General features: G+C 47.5%; 2 protein-coding genes across 4 annotated transcripts in view; one reads left to right on the plus strand and one right to left on the minus strand.

Moving 5' to 3' along the window:
• Positions 1–2,639, minus strand: part of ALDH5A1 (aldehyde dehydrogenase 5 family member A1) — a 36,703-nt gene extending 34,064 nt beyond the window's left edge. Inside the window, exon 1 of the mRNA XM_032247623.1 lies at positions 2,144–2,639. Within this exon, the coding sequence (XP_032103514.1) occupies positions 2,144–2,497 (354 nt within the window). The 5' untranslated portion in view covers positions 2,498–2,639. The remainder of the gene's footprint in view (positions 1–2,143) is intronic.
• A 2,241-nt stretch (positions 2,640–4,880) lies between these two features.
• The window catches only part of GPLD1 (glycosylphosphatidylinositol specific phospholipase D1), a 68,838-nt gene continuing 59,506 nt past the window's right edge, over positions 4,881–14,212 (plus strand). Inside the window, exons 1-3 of one of the 3 annotated variants that reach the window (XM_032247625.1) lie at positions 4,881–5,343; positions 8,989–9,071; positions 11,669–11,724. Coding sequence is in view for 1 of the 3 variants with exons in the window: in XM_032247624.1 (XP_032103515.1) it covers positions 8,975–9,071; positions 11,669–11,724 (153 nt within the window). In the remaining 2 variants the exon portion in view is untranslated. Of the gene's footprint in view, positions 5,344–8,000; positions 9,072–11,668; positions 11,725–14,212 lie in introns of those variants that run through there. The other 2 variants (XM_032247624.1, XM_032247626.1) reach the window with 2 other exon arrangements.

The following is a 14,212-nucleotide window of genomic DNA, read 5'->3' on the forward strand; positions in this document are numbered from 1 at the left end:
TTTAAAAAATTCCAATGAACAAAAAAACAGATGAAGGGATACATTGGATTGTTAACAATGTTATAGGACCAGGTGTGGCGGCTCATTCCCATAATCCCAACACTTGGGAAGGCCAAGGAGGGAGGGTCGCTTGTGGCCAGGAGTTTGACACCAGCTTGGGCAATGCAGTGACACCCCTTCTCTACACACACACACACACACACACACACACACACACACACACACACACATTAGCTGGGTGTGGTGGCGCATGCCTGTGGTCCCAGCTACTCAGGAGACTGAGGTGGGAGAATCGCTTGGGCCGATGTGTTTGAGGCTGTAGTGACGCAGTGAGCCACGACAGCCCCACTGTATTCCAGCCTGGGCAACTCAGCAAGACCCAGTCTCAAAAAGAAAAAAAAAAAGGAAGAAATGGTTTATAAAAAAGTTTTTAAAAACGCATTCACATAAAACCACTTAAAAATAGAAAAAGAGGAAGGCCTAGAGAATCTAGGCCCTGGGCTGCTAACAAGGCACTCTAAAGAGAGAGCTGCCCCGGGCGCTAGCTTCCCGCATCTGCACAGGTGTATCCGAAGCCAAGAAGAACCGTGATTTTTTGAGACAGTCTCACTCTGTCACACAGGCTGGAGTGCAGCTGCGCAACCTTGGCACACTGCAGCCAACCTCTGCCTCCTGAGATGAAGCAATTCTCATGCCTCAGCCTCCTGAATGGCTGGGATTACAGGTACACACCACCATGCCTAGCTGATTGACTGATTTTTGAGACAGTCTTGCTCTGTCACCCAGACTAGAGTACGGTTGGCATAATCTTGGCTCACTGCAACCTCGCCTCTGGGGTTCAAGCAATTCTCCGTGCCTCAGCCTCCTGACTGGCTGGGATTACAGGCGCCTGCCACCATACCCAGCTAATTTTTATATTTTTTAGTAGAGACAGGGTTTTGCCATTTTGGCCAGGCTGGTCTTGAACTCCTCACCTCAGGTGATCTGCCTGCCTTGGCTTCCCAAAGTCCTGGAATTACAGGCATGAGCCACTGTGCCCAGCCAATTTTTAGTAGGAACAGTGTTTCACCATGTTGGCCAGGCTGGTCTTGAACTCCTGACCTCAGGTGATCTGCCTGCCTTGGCTTCCCAAAGTGCTGGGATTACAAGCATGAGCCACCGTGCCCAGCCAATTTTTTGTATTTTTAGTAGAGACGGGGTTTGCACTGTGTTGACCAGGATGGTCTCGATCGCTTGACCTCGTGATCCACCCGCCTCGGCCTCCCAAAGTGCTGGGATTACAGGCTTGAGCCACCGCGCCCGGCCGAATCTTTCTTTCTTTTACTGATGGATCCCAAACACCTCCAGCAGTGCAGGGCAAACGGCAGGTGCTCAGTAAACAGCGGATGGATGAGTGAGTGCTAAGTCTCTTGTACTAGTAGGGATCATTGGATGCAGTCCTTCAGAGGGAGAGCTTCGAAGGACGGAGTAAAAATTTCACTGCGTTGACCCGAGGCATAATATAACACCTGAAGGAAGAAGAAACTTTCCTAGTTTTCCTCTTACTCTGTTCTCCCATTTAATGGCCCTTTACCCCTTGCTCCCAATTCTCCTGTGTTCTCTACGCAATGGCCAATAGCGGCATTTACATATTTAGGCTGAAAATCTGGAGAATGGTCCTGGACTCCTCCCTTCCCCTGCACAAGGCCCAAATCTTTCTACAATTCTCTCGTTGCCGATTCCGAGCCTCTGGCCCAGGGCCTTCCCGCAGCTGGGGAGGTGATTTCAGATACTCTGATGGACCACAGGTGCTCTCACGTCCCCGGCACCCCTCCCCCTTCTCCCCGCCCCTCCACGGTTAGGCTTGTTGACCGTAACACTCAGCCGGTGGTATTAAGCGCTCGCGTTCTGCCTCCCCTCCTGGGCCGTGCACACGCTTCACGAGGCTGGAGGCAGGGGCCGCGTCCCCGGCGACCGGCACAAAGTGGAAGCTGCAAACTTAGTGTTGGTCGTCTCCCTTCTTGTTGCTCTGACTCTCCGCATTGTGTATCCCGGGAACCGCGCACCGGAGGGAGGCGACGCGGCTGGTTTCTCGTTGGGGCCAAGCCCCTCTCTCCCTGCCGGGCCTCCGGCCAGCTCTGCCCCTGCACCCGGGCGCTCTCACCTTGGCCGAGACCCCCCTCCAGCTGCAGAAAGCCTCGTAGGCGGCGCGCACCGCGGCGCGGGCCTCGGGCACCCCGCAGTCGGCCACCATGCCCAGGGCGGCGCCGCTGGCCGGGTCCTGCACGGGGAAGGTGGCGGCGGCCGGGAGCCAGCGGCCGCCCACGAAGCTGTCGGTGCGCAGCAGCGCGGCGGAGAGGCTCGCCAGGCCCCCAGCGTAGCCGCGGAGCGGGGCCGGGCCGGGCGCGGGACCCCAGGCAGCCACCGGGCCGCCGGCGTGGGGGCGCAGGCGGCAGCCGGGGAACGTCCACGCGAGGCGCCGGGGCCCGGAGCTCCGCAGCCAGAAGCAGGTCGCCATGACCCGGGTAGCGACGGCGACGGGAAACAGGCAAGCGGGCGCGCGCGCACGGGAGCGCGGGGGTCAAGGGGAAGCGGGAGGAGCGAGGCGGCGCCGGGGGCGCGCGGGGGAGGCGCAGGAGCCGGCGGGAGGTGGCCGAGCCGCGGAGCAGCGCCCTCTCTCCGCGCCCTTCGCGCCGCACCGCCGTGCCGCCCTCTGGATCTTGCCCTGAGCGCCGCGCGGCTTCGCTCCCGGCGGAACCTTCTCCCGGGGGAGGGTTGGGGTCGGGGATGGAGGAGGCTCGCGGGCAGATGCGCCTGCGGACTGCTGTCACTTTTCCTCTTTTCGGGTGCTCATTTGTCACTAACTGCTTCCGAGCCCCCCAGCCGCTGCTAGAGACCCGCTCTCAGCATCTCCCCAAATTCTGCATCCCCAGAATGTGTGCGCGGCCCATAGATGGGGCCGGTGCCTGCGCTGGATGCCAAGGCCATGGTCACGCGTCTTCATCGCCGAGCCCCGCAGCACGTAGGGTGGACTGGAAGCCATGGTTCCGTGAGGGCGCGAAGCGTGACCCCGCGTTCTGCCGCTTGTCTGCTTTTCTGGCTGTGTGTCTAGGCATTATCTTAGGGCACTCCCGATAAATAACAGCGCCTTGGGAAGAAACACACTAGAATCCAAACTCAGTCTGTTGCCGACAGGCTGTGTGACCTTCGACAGGTTAACCTTAGTCCAGTCACTTCTCAAATAGAACCAAATCTACCCCATGAGTTTGTGGTGAGATAACGTAAAATGCTTATGACAGTTGCTACTTTAAATTCAGTATAGTGCTCCAAGTCATACTAGCTCCCCTAGGTCAAGCCGCTAGGAAGATTAAAGTTGGACCACCAACTAGCAAAAGGAAGCATTTGTCAAAATTAGCCAAGGTATAAGGATTGAGCAGCATTCTTCATCCGTTCGAAAATTAGACTTGGGCCTAAAACTCTGAAAGCATCAGGGAAACATAAAAATAAAAATAGCAGGTCTTTGCTGGGAATTGGTGGGTACAAATGAAGCTCAACCCTACGCATCGATTTTAGGTTACTAGTCTCAGCATAGCTCCCTTGCTCAACTCCTACAGAGTTTCACCTTTTTCTAGGACGTTGAATTTTTTTCTAGGACATTGGCAAAATGCTGAGGCAGTAACTTTAAATTTCGACTTTGTCTTTTGCTGAGTCGGGCCCATTTTAAGCCAGTCTGGCAGAAGTGATCACTCTGCTGTAATGAGTTTCGTGATTTTCACACTACTTTGTTCTTTATTTGATTGCAGGAACTGGGGAGAACCAGGCAGTACTAACAGGGATGTCGGCCAGTGGGTACCTGTAGTCCCAGCTGCTCGCAGTTGGGGCTGGGGAGCTGGTGTGTTTACATCTCCTATCTGCAGAGGGAGGGACGGTGTGGTGGGTGTGTGGGTGTCTGGGTGTGTGTCCGAGTGTCCGAGACCCAGGCTGGAGTGCAGTGGTGTGACCTCGGTTCCCTGCAGCCTCCGCCTCTTGGGTTCAAGCGATTCTCCTACCTGAACCTACGCAGTAGCTGGGACCACAGGTGTGCACCACTACACCCAGCTAAGTTTTGTATTTTTAGTGGAGACCGGGTTTCACCACGTTGGGCAGACTGGTCTCGAAAGCCTGACCTCAAGTCATCTGCTGTCCTTGGCCTCCCAAAATGCTGGGATGACAGGATAGCCCATTTCTTTCTCCCCCCGTCCCCGTCCCCGTCCCCGTCCCCGTCCCCGTGGCACCATCTTGGCTCACTGCAACCTCCACCTCCCAGGTTCAAGTGATTCTCCTGCCTCAGCCTCCTGAGTAGCTGGGAATACAGGTGCCTGCCACCATGCCCAGCTAATTTTTGTATTTTTAGTAGAGATGGGGTTTCACCATGTTGGCCAGGATGGTCTCCATCTCTTGATATCGTGATCTGCCTGCCTCAGCCTCCCAAAGTGCTGGGATTACAAGCGTGAGCCACCACACCTGGCCAGGATAGCCCATTTCTACTGGCCTGGGGAAATCATTTAATTGAGGCTTCAGTCAACTGAGGCCCAGAAAAGTCAAGTTAATTGTGGCTGCCTCTCTTGTTCAAAAATTACTCTAGGGTCAGCGCGGTGGCTCACACCTGTAATTCCAGCACTTTGGGAGGCCGAGGCGGGCGGATCACCTGAGGTCAAAAGTTCGAGACCAGCCTGGCCAACATGGTGAAACCCCCATCTCTACTAAAAATAAAAAAATAGCCAGACGTAGTGCCAGACACCTGTAATCCCAGCTACTCTGGAGGCTGAGGCAGGAGAATTGCTTGCACCCAGGAGGTGAAGGTTGCAGTGAGCTGAGACCGTGCCATTGCTCTGCAGCCTATGCAACAAGAGCCAAACTCCCGGTCAAAAAAAAAAAAAAAGTCCACTTACCTTCTTAAGGTTCTATTTCAAACGGTGCCCACTTCCTTTCCCAGATGACTTATCCATTAGGCACAGTAGGTATGATGCTGAGGGCCCATAAATCTTTTAGGAGCACTCAAAAATGTTAAATTTCTTCTAAAATCCAAAGAAAAAAGCTTGGATGTGGCATATTAATATGTTAATCATATAGCAATGCAGATGTAAAATGTGCTTTCTATTTATCATTTGTATAACAGGAAGTACTTCACAAAGGCAAAAGTGCCTGGAGCTTAGAGTTCACAATGTGCCCCTCCCCTGTCTCTCCAGTTTTGTGGCCCTCTGCAAGCCCCCATCCCAAGAGTAAACAATTCCCTCTGGGCTCCTGTCTTACTTCCAGCCTGTCCTGATGCCGCTGCGCCTGGCTGGGTGTCCTCACCAGGGCCTACAGGGAGGAGACCACCAGGTGAGAGGGATCTCTTCCCTCCTTTCTCCTTTGCCTGCCTTTGTCCCGAGAACCTCGAATCCCCCGTTTCCACCCTTATCCCCCCTATTTTCTTTCTTTTTTTGAAACAAGATCTTACTGTCACCCAGGCTGGAGTGCAGTGGTTCGATCTCCGCTCACTGCATCGTCCACCTCCTGGGTTCAAATCATTCTCCTGCCTCAGCTTCCCGAGTAGCTGGGAGTGCAGGTGTGTGCCACCATGCCCGGCTCATTTGTGTATGTTTAGTACAGATGGGGTTTCACCATGTTGTCCAGGTTGGTCTTGAACTCCTGACCTTAGGCAATCCACTCACCTCGGCCCCTCAAAGTGCTGGGATTTCAGGCGTGAGCCACTGCTCCCAGCCTCCTCTCCCCCATTTTCTAGAGTGGCCCACATAAAGCTTGAGACCCTGTGGCTTTCAAGCCTGTGTTCTCCCTAGTCCTTAATGTAGCCGTATGTTTACTTTGCACCTTCAGTCTGCATTTCCCGAAGAGTTCTAAATAGTAGAATCATGCTGTCTTGTTCATAACAAAGCCACCCACATTAGGAAAGGGGGGTTGTGGGGCAGAAAGAAAAATATTTCCATATGCTTATTATTTGTCAGATAGTTTTCTTAATATTGTGAGCTACCTTTTAACTTTCTTTAAAGTCAAATCTTCGATGTTTTTATTGTTACAAAAATAATACAAAGTTTATAAAATGGCAAGCACTGTTGTCACATAAAGACCATATTCATAACTATCACAGTTCCTAAGCAAATAATTTCCTCTTATTTTATTACATTCATAAATTCATATTCTGTACCTCAAATACAAAAACAATAGAAATTGAGACATTTGTGATTAGTATTGTTTGGTAACTGAGCCCATTTCTTTTTTTCTTTTTTTTTTTTTTTTTTGAGATGGGGGTCTTACCCGGCCTGTGGTCTGATCTCAGCTTACTGCAACCTCCGCTTCCCAGGTACAAGCAATCTTCCCGCCTCAGCTTCCTGAGTAGCTGGGACCACAGGTGCAAGCCACCATGCCCGCTAATTTTTTTTTTCTTGGTAGAAGGATTTTGCCGTGTTGCACAGGCTAGTTGTGAACTCCTGGTCTCTAGCCATCTGCTTGCCTTGGCCTCCCAAAGTGCTGGGATTATAGGCATGAGCCATCATGCCTGGCTGAACCTGTCTCTTTGCTGCTTTTTGGATGGGTGTGTTGTATCATGTCTGCTTAGATACAGTTTTCAGGCAGTGTCACTTTTTTCCTGGTGACCCTTTGCAATCCCCCCACTGCAGTCATTGACTGACTGCTCTTGGATGTTCTGAGAGAGAATATCCAAAGTCGCAGTTAATCCTTGCCACTACCTCACCCACAGGCTGTGGAAGGCCCAGAGTGAGAGGGAGGCACGCTCAAAGGCCTCTGGTGGCCAGAAGGGGTGTGGAAACGTGTAGACACCGCACGGACGGTGGGCACTGGAGGCACGGGACATGCACCGTCGGGGCAGCTGGCTCTTCTGCTGCAGCTGGTTGTCATGTTACATAGGAGTCTCAGTTCGTGATGCCAGTTCTTTGATTTTTAGGAGAGCCAGAAATCTAGATTTCTACATGAATTTTCTTATTTAAAAAGTGTATAAACGTTAAAACAAGTTTGTAAACTTGATGTAAGTTTACAAAACATTTTAGCCAAACAAAACATGTAGCCATAGGCCTCTAGGCTAATGAAGAGTCCAGAGGCCGTATGGCTGCGTGTTTTGCTTGGCTAACAAGATGTTTTGTAAACTTACATCAAGTTTAACTTTAGCCCAGCTCTGAGCCTACTGCCCTCAGGTTTGGCAGAGCTGGGGCATTCCTTTCCTTGGGGCTGTACAGGTGGTTGTGTTAAGCTTACAGAGGAAACTGTTGCGCACACAACTAAGCGTCTCAAATCATTCCACTTTTTTTCCTCTCTCTCTCCCCCCCCCCTCTCTTTTTCTTTCTTTCTTTCTTTCTTTCATCTTGCTCTGTCACCCAGGCTAGAGTATAGTGATTAAATCTTGGCTCACTGCAGTCTTCACCTCCCAGGTTTGAGAGATCCTCCCACCTCTGCCTCCCCAGTAGCTGGGCCTATAGGCACGTTCCACCATAGCGACTAATTTTTGTATTAGCAGAGACGAGGTGTAAACATGTTGATCATGCTGGCCTCAGACTCCTGACCTCAGGTGATGCACCTGCCTTGGCCTCCCAAAGTGCTGGGATTATAAGTGTGAGCCACCACACCTGACCAAATCATCCCACTTTCTATTCATCCTTTCTTTTTTTTTATTGTAAAATTCTGTTTTTTTTATTAAGTTCTGGGGTACATGTGCAGATCGTGCAGGATTGTTACATAGGTATACACATGCCATGGTGGTTGGCTGCATCCATCGCCCCTTCATCTACATGAGGTATTTCTCCTAATGCCATCCCTCCCCGATCTCTACCCCCTGCTATCCCTTCCCTAGCTCCCTCATGCCCCAACAGACCCTGGTGTGTGATGTCCCCCTCCCTGTGTCCCTGTGTTCTCACTGTTCAACACCCACTTATGAGTGAGAACATGCAGTGTTTGGTTTTGTGTTCTTGTGTCAGTTTGCTGAGTGATGGCTTCCAGCTTCATCCATGTCCTTGCCAAGGACATGAACTCATCCTTTCTTATGGCTGCATAGTATTCCATGGTGTATATGTGCCACATTTTCTTTCCTTTCATTTGGCTAACCTGAGAGTGAATACCATTTCCTCCTACTCTTTTAGGAGTGCATCTCTTGCTTTTAATGTAAACTATACATAATTTGTGCTTTAAGATTACCATTAGTTCTGTGAAGAGCTTAATTTTCCCATGGATTAAGTGCAGCTGGCTACCTCATGATATATCCTGAGCTTCACATTTTCTAAACCCTGTCTCTTGGCCCTAAATCTGCCCCCTTCCTTCCACCTCCCAAGTGCAATTGGCATCTTTGCTTGCGCTGCAGGAATCTGACCTTGCCACGGGCTCTGGATAAGCCTATTAGAATAGCCAGAGGTAGAGAGACCAGGAGTGGCTGCTGTTGTGTAATCCCGTTCAAGTGTCAGTATCTGTTGCCAAACACTGAAAGAGATGCCAGTTCCAGCTGATCACCACAGAAGCTTTCCCAGCACTTGTGGCTTGGGAGGCGGAGGAAGCAGGACAGCCTGAAACGATGCATGAGAGATCCACCCCTGTAAGGTGAGGTGCTCCAGTATGTTGGCTGTATGCACAGGTGAGCCTTTTTATAGAAAGCAAAACATCTGGAGACAGTTTTACTTGCGTCTCTACAGAAATTTCATGTTAAAATGAAATTCAGAAAAAAAACCTCTGTCAGAATATGCAGTGCTTCTGGCCTAAGGCTTTTTAGATTTGAGTTGATCTTCCTCCCCCCACCCCCAGGAGTACAGTTTGTTTGCTGTTCTGGTGAAGTTAAACAGTAGTTGAACAGTTGACTTCATTGGAAAATGATAGGATTTTGAAATGAGACTTGGTTTCTTGGGTCAGTGACCTGCTTAGAGAGAAGCAGCGGGTCTGCGCCTGGATTTCGGAGTCACGGTGCTGCCGCAGCTCTGAGCATTCCCACGTCACCAGAGAGCCTGTGGGGAAGGAGAGCATGTCTGCTTTCAGGTTGTGGCCGGGCCTGCTGATCGTGCTGGGTTCTCTCTGCCGTAGAGGTTCATCCTGTGGCATTTCAACGCACGTAGAAATAGGTAAGTACTGGTGCCTTGTTACGTTGCTGAGGGGACAGTAAATCTGTGAAAAGACATTAAGGAAGAGATTGAAAATCCAGCCCGAGGTTGAATACCGTTTCCCCCGTGACTGAGCTGAGTGGCCTGACAGCAGGGAGGAGAAGGCAGTCGTCATGCAGGGGGAGAGATGGGCAGCATGGGTTCAGTTAAGGAGCAAATGAAGAGAGCTGATGCCCCGCTGGTCACGGGGCCCCTGTGTTTCTGTGGGTGGGGAAATAGCGGCTCTGTAAACCAGAGGTTGCAATGCAGCGGCAGGACTGACAGAATGAGGGAGAAATAAGATGGGTGGAATATGGCAGGAGTGAGAAATGTACTTTTGTGGTTTTACATGGCCAAGGACTGGCATTTCCAAGTATATGTAAAGAGCCACGTGTGGCCATGGCAGTGGGTCCCTTGAGTCATACTGCCATAAAGGCGCTTGGCGTCAGGAAGGTCAGGGAGGTGAGGGAGTTCCGTCAACCACATTCACGGTGCCGATAAGATGGCAGGAGTTGGGGAGGAGAGGAGGACATCAGGCCAGTGCCACTGACCTCAGGGGCAAAGGCAGAGTCATCCTGGATATAGGGAGATGGTACCACAAAGAGTTATTTAAAATTTTTGTTTTTCTAGCTTTATTAATGTATAATTGACAAACAAATTGTTGATACACATATGCCTTGTGAAATGATTAGCACCCTCATCCATCACCTCTCATAGCTATCATGTGTTGTGCACATGGGATGAGAACACTTAAGATCTTTCTTAGCAAAAGTGTATTTGTGATGTTTTAACACATGGGAAAGGGTGAGTCAATTTGTAATAGCATGAACTATGATAACATTCTACAGCAGTTTTCAGATTAATTTCAGATATACCTGATATTCTGAGTTTAGTTTAGATAAAAATGAGATAATTTAATAGTTATACTACCTCCAGAAGTTTCAAAGAATGATAAGATTATAGGCAAAATATGAAAATGTATCAGCATAAAGTAGACCTATATACTGAGCTATGATGGGTGAGAACCTGTTATGACAGAACCTGACTATCTGAAAGGACACTAGAGGTCACCAAGTCCAGTTCTTTTCTGTTACAGGTGAAGAAACTGCTACTAGACAGCTTGACAGCTTACTTCTTAGTGGCCTGGCCTAGAGTTACATGTCCTGACATCTGGTCTGGTGCTCTTCCTGTTAAAAATGTGTTGCTGGAAGGGAGCTGTGAAACAGTGGAAAAGAGAATCAGACTTAGGTCTCATTCCAGCCCTGCAGTAAGCAGATGTGTGACTGAGCAATCCACTTTACCTACCTCTCGATTCTATAAAATGAGGGGGTTGAACCTCTTAAACAATTCTGAAACGTCTTCTAGTTCTGTGTTCCATGAAGCTGAAATTGCCAGTGAGCTGATAAGGAACAAATATAAATGGAAATATTCAGGCTTTTAATTCTTAGTTTAAAAATTTCCAAGACAGATTGCATCTGAAATTTTAATAAAACCAAATAATTGCTTGCCTTTCTTCAGTAAGTACCAAACAAAGGTCTTAATGGATATTTGAAGAATAATATTTATGTGAACATAATTGATGGCAACTCCTGAAATAGCATCTGCACAGATTCTGAGAATTTTTTTTTTTTAACATAGAGGAAGACTAAAACTCCATCTTTTATTTACTAATAAATTAGATGATTTTATAAATATTTTGGTTTACTTTTTCATTTCTTATAAGAGCCTGAGTGGAAAGTTGGCATTATGAGAGAGTTAATTAGAAATGGCTCATTCAGCATAAATCACTGGACTCCTATACACAGGTCATTTGTATTTGGGGTTGTGATTTTTATGATATTAATGTTTATAATATAGTGGTGGCTATGTTTTTTTGTTACATGAATTTTAAAAGTTAGATGTGATTCACAACGTAAATAAGGTATCACCTTCAAATGTCACTTCGCAGGGAATGTTAGTCTTCTTACGCATTCTTGGGAGATTCAGGCTATGGGTGGGTGTCTGTATAGGTGGGTGTGGGGTGGAGTCAGCAGCCTTCTGATATTTGTTCTTCCACAGTGGTCCAGTGATGAAAAACCTTTGAGGATCATTGGTGCAGTCCATAGGTTAGGTGTTACATTGTATTTTATACTTAGGTTTATCTACCTCAGTACTGAAACGAAATATGATGATGACAGTTTCTTGACTTCCTACCAGGTGTCAGCCAGTGTGCTTGTCATTTAGCGTTTATTTTCTGTCACTTAGCAGTTATTATTTCAACCAGTGGGTATCTTTTAACCTCAGTTTTCTGTAGGAGGGAACTGAGGTCTAGAGAGGTTGAATAGCACTAAAGGTCATAGAGCTGTTTAATAGTTAAGCAGAAACTAAATCACCGTCAAAACTTGCTTTGTGCTGTATAAATACTGCACAAATCTGATTATACCTAATGCAGATTGCCAGTGAGTGCAAACTTACTTCATTTCCTGTATCCCTGACAGATACAACCACAAAATTACATGTTTGTCTTTTGAAATGATCTTGACTAAGTTACATTTTCAGTAATACTTGAACTTAATTGATTTATGTATTTTTTCTCTCAGGACACAGAGCACTGGAGTTTCTTCAGCTTCATAAAGGGCGTGTTAACTACAAAGAGGTAGAAATCTTGATTGTTCTTTTCTTTTTCGTGCATTAGCTTTCTTCCATAGGTGCCAAACAAAGGTCTGAACAGATATTTAAACAGTAATTTTAAGACTCATTTTGGCTGGGCGCAGTGGCTCAGCCCTGTTACCCCAGCACTTTGGGAGGCTGAGGCAGGTGGATCACCTTAGGTCAGGAGCTCGAGACCAGCCTGGCCAGCATGGAGAAACCCTGTCTCTACTAAAAATACAAATTAACTGGGCATGGTGGTGCTTGCCTGTAGTACCAGCTACTCAGGAGGCTGAGGCAGAAGAATCACTTGAACCCAATGATTCCATTCAATTGCAGTGAGCTGAGATTGCACCATTGCACTCCAGCCTGGGCAACAAGACAAACTCCATCGGGGAAAAAAAAAAAAAAGACTCATTTTTAACTTCTTCATGTTATTAATGTTATGAGACATTAATATTATGGTGGAAAGGTATATGTCTACTCCAAGTGCTCCTTGAACATTTTATATGTGTCTTATATATAGCACACCTTAAAGATTTTGATGATATGAATCATAATTTGAAAAAATACTTGTGGAATTTAAAAAATAGTACATTTTTTAAAATTTACTGCTCTGTGTCATTAGAATTTTAATATATGTGCTGCTGAGGAGAGTCCATCTGTTTTGTCTTTATTGTAGAGACGGGGTCTCACTAGGTTGCTCAGGCTCGTCTTGAAGTCCTGGGCTCAGGCAGTCCGCCCACCTTGGCCTCCCAAAGCACTGGGATGACAGGCATGAGCCACTATGCCTGGCCTATCTTTTTTGTTTTCATAAAGAAAAGCCGTAATTGAGACAGATCATTTATTTTCCACTTCTTGTTACTGTGTGTTGCACACAAATTGCATCACCAGGAGAAGGAAGTATTTATTAAGAAATAGGCACTGAGATTCTCTGTCCGACTTCGATATTCTACTGCATCCTAGCAGGACTAGCTCATGACTCACCTTTACCCATCTTCACATGAACACATTCTGATCCTGTGCACTGTTTGTTCTATAGCTAAATAATACTTTGTGACAAAAATGTAATTCTTTCATACCTACATTTGATAAGTGGTTAGCTTCCCTCCTGACATCAGAATTGGATCATTTGATACCGTTAAGTCTTGATAATCCATCTGGGAAGCAGCATGGTAAGATAACTGAAACTTACTGTATCCTCAAATCATTTTTAGTTATAAGATTCCGCTTCACTTGTCAACTTAACAGGCCAAATGAGGAAAAGCAGCATTTATATCTGATAGTCATCTTCGTTGGCTTTAACAGGGAGTAGGTAGGAAAGAGGAGGAGAAGCGATAATCTGCCTAACTGATCACATGAACAGTCAATCCTGAGCGTGTGCAGAGTGATTTCTAGTACAGATATTCAAGCTCATATTATTAATTTAAAACATATTAAATGGACAGAGACTATCCTTCTCAGGATGCATTCTAATCCAAATACTAATGTCATCCTCAGAAATAGGCCAGGCATGAAGGGTCATGCCGGTGATCCCAGCACTTTGGGAGGCCAAGGCGAGTGGATCACTTGAGGTCAGGAGTTCAACCTGACCAACATAGTGAAACCCTATTTCCAATAAAAATACAAAAATTAGCTGGGCATGGTGGCAGACAACTAGAGTGTCACTGCAGTGGAGGCTGCAGTGAGCCAAGATTGCACCACTGTACTCCAGCCTAGGTGACAGAACAAGACTCTGTCTCAAAAATAAATAAAAAATAAAATAATAAAACCATGGTCCCAGTTACTTGGAGGCTGAGGCAGGAGAATCGTTTGAACCTGGGAGGTGGAGGCTGCAGTGAGCTGAGATCATGCCACTGCACTCCAGCCTGGGCAAGAGAGTGAGGCATTTTCTCAAAAAAACAAAAATTGGGTGGGCATGGTGGTGTGCCCCTGTCATCTTAGCTACTCAGAATGCTGAGGCAGGAGAATCGATTGAACCTGGGAGGCGGAGGCCGCAGTGAGCCGAGATGACGCCACTGCACTCCAGCCCGGGCGACAGAACAAGACTCTGTCTCAAAAATAAATAAATAAAATAATTAAACCATAAGTTCCCATGAAAATACCATCAATTATAATCCGACACTTCAGGATTCACTGTAGCCTTCACCACGTCCATATCTTTAACTCCTTTCTCTAATGCTGAGAAACCTGGCTCCTGTTATTCTCAGTATCTTTATGTGATCAGTCTCCTTTCTGTAATCAATTTCTTCCTTTTTTTTTTTTTTTTTTTTTTCTTGAGCCGGAGTTTCGCTCTTGTTACCCAGGCTGGAGTGCAATGGCGCGATCTCGGCTCACCGCAACCTCTGCCTCCTGGGTTCAGGCAATTCTACTGCCTCAGCTGGGATTACAGGCACGCGCCACCATGCCCAGCTAATTTTTTTGTATTTTTAGTAGAGACGGGGTTTCACCATGTTGACCAGGATGGTCTTGATCTCTTGACCTCGTGATCCACC

The sequence above is a fragment of the Sapajus apella genome, unplaced genomic scaffold (genome assembly GCF_009761245.1).
Source record: "Sapajus apella isolate SASKATOON/1434 unplaced genomic scaffold, GSC_monkey_1.0 scaffold63, whole genome shotgun sequence".
Classification (NCBI taxonomy): Eukaryota; Metazoa; Chordata; class Mammalia; order Primates; family Cebidae; genus Sapajus; species Sapajus apella.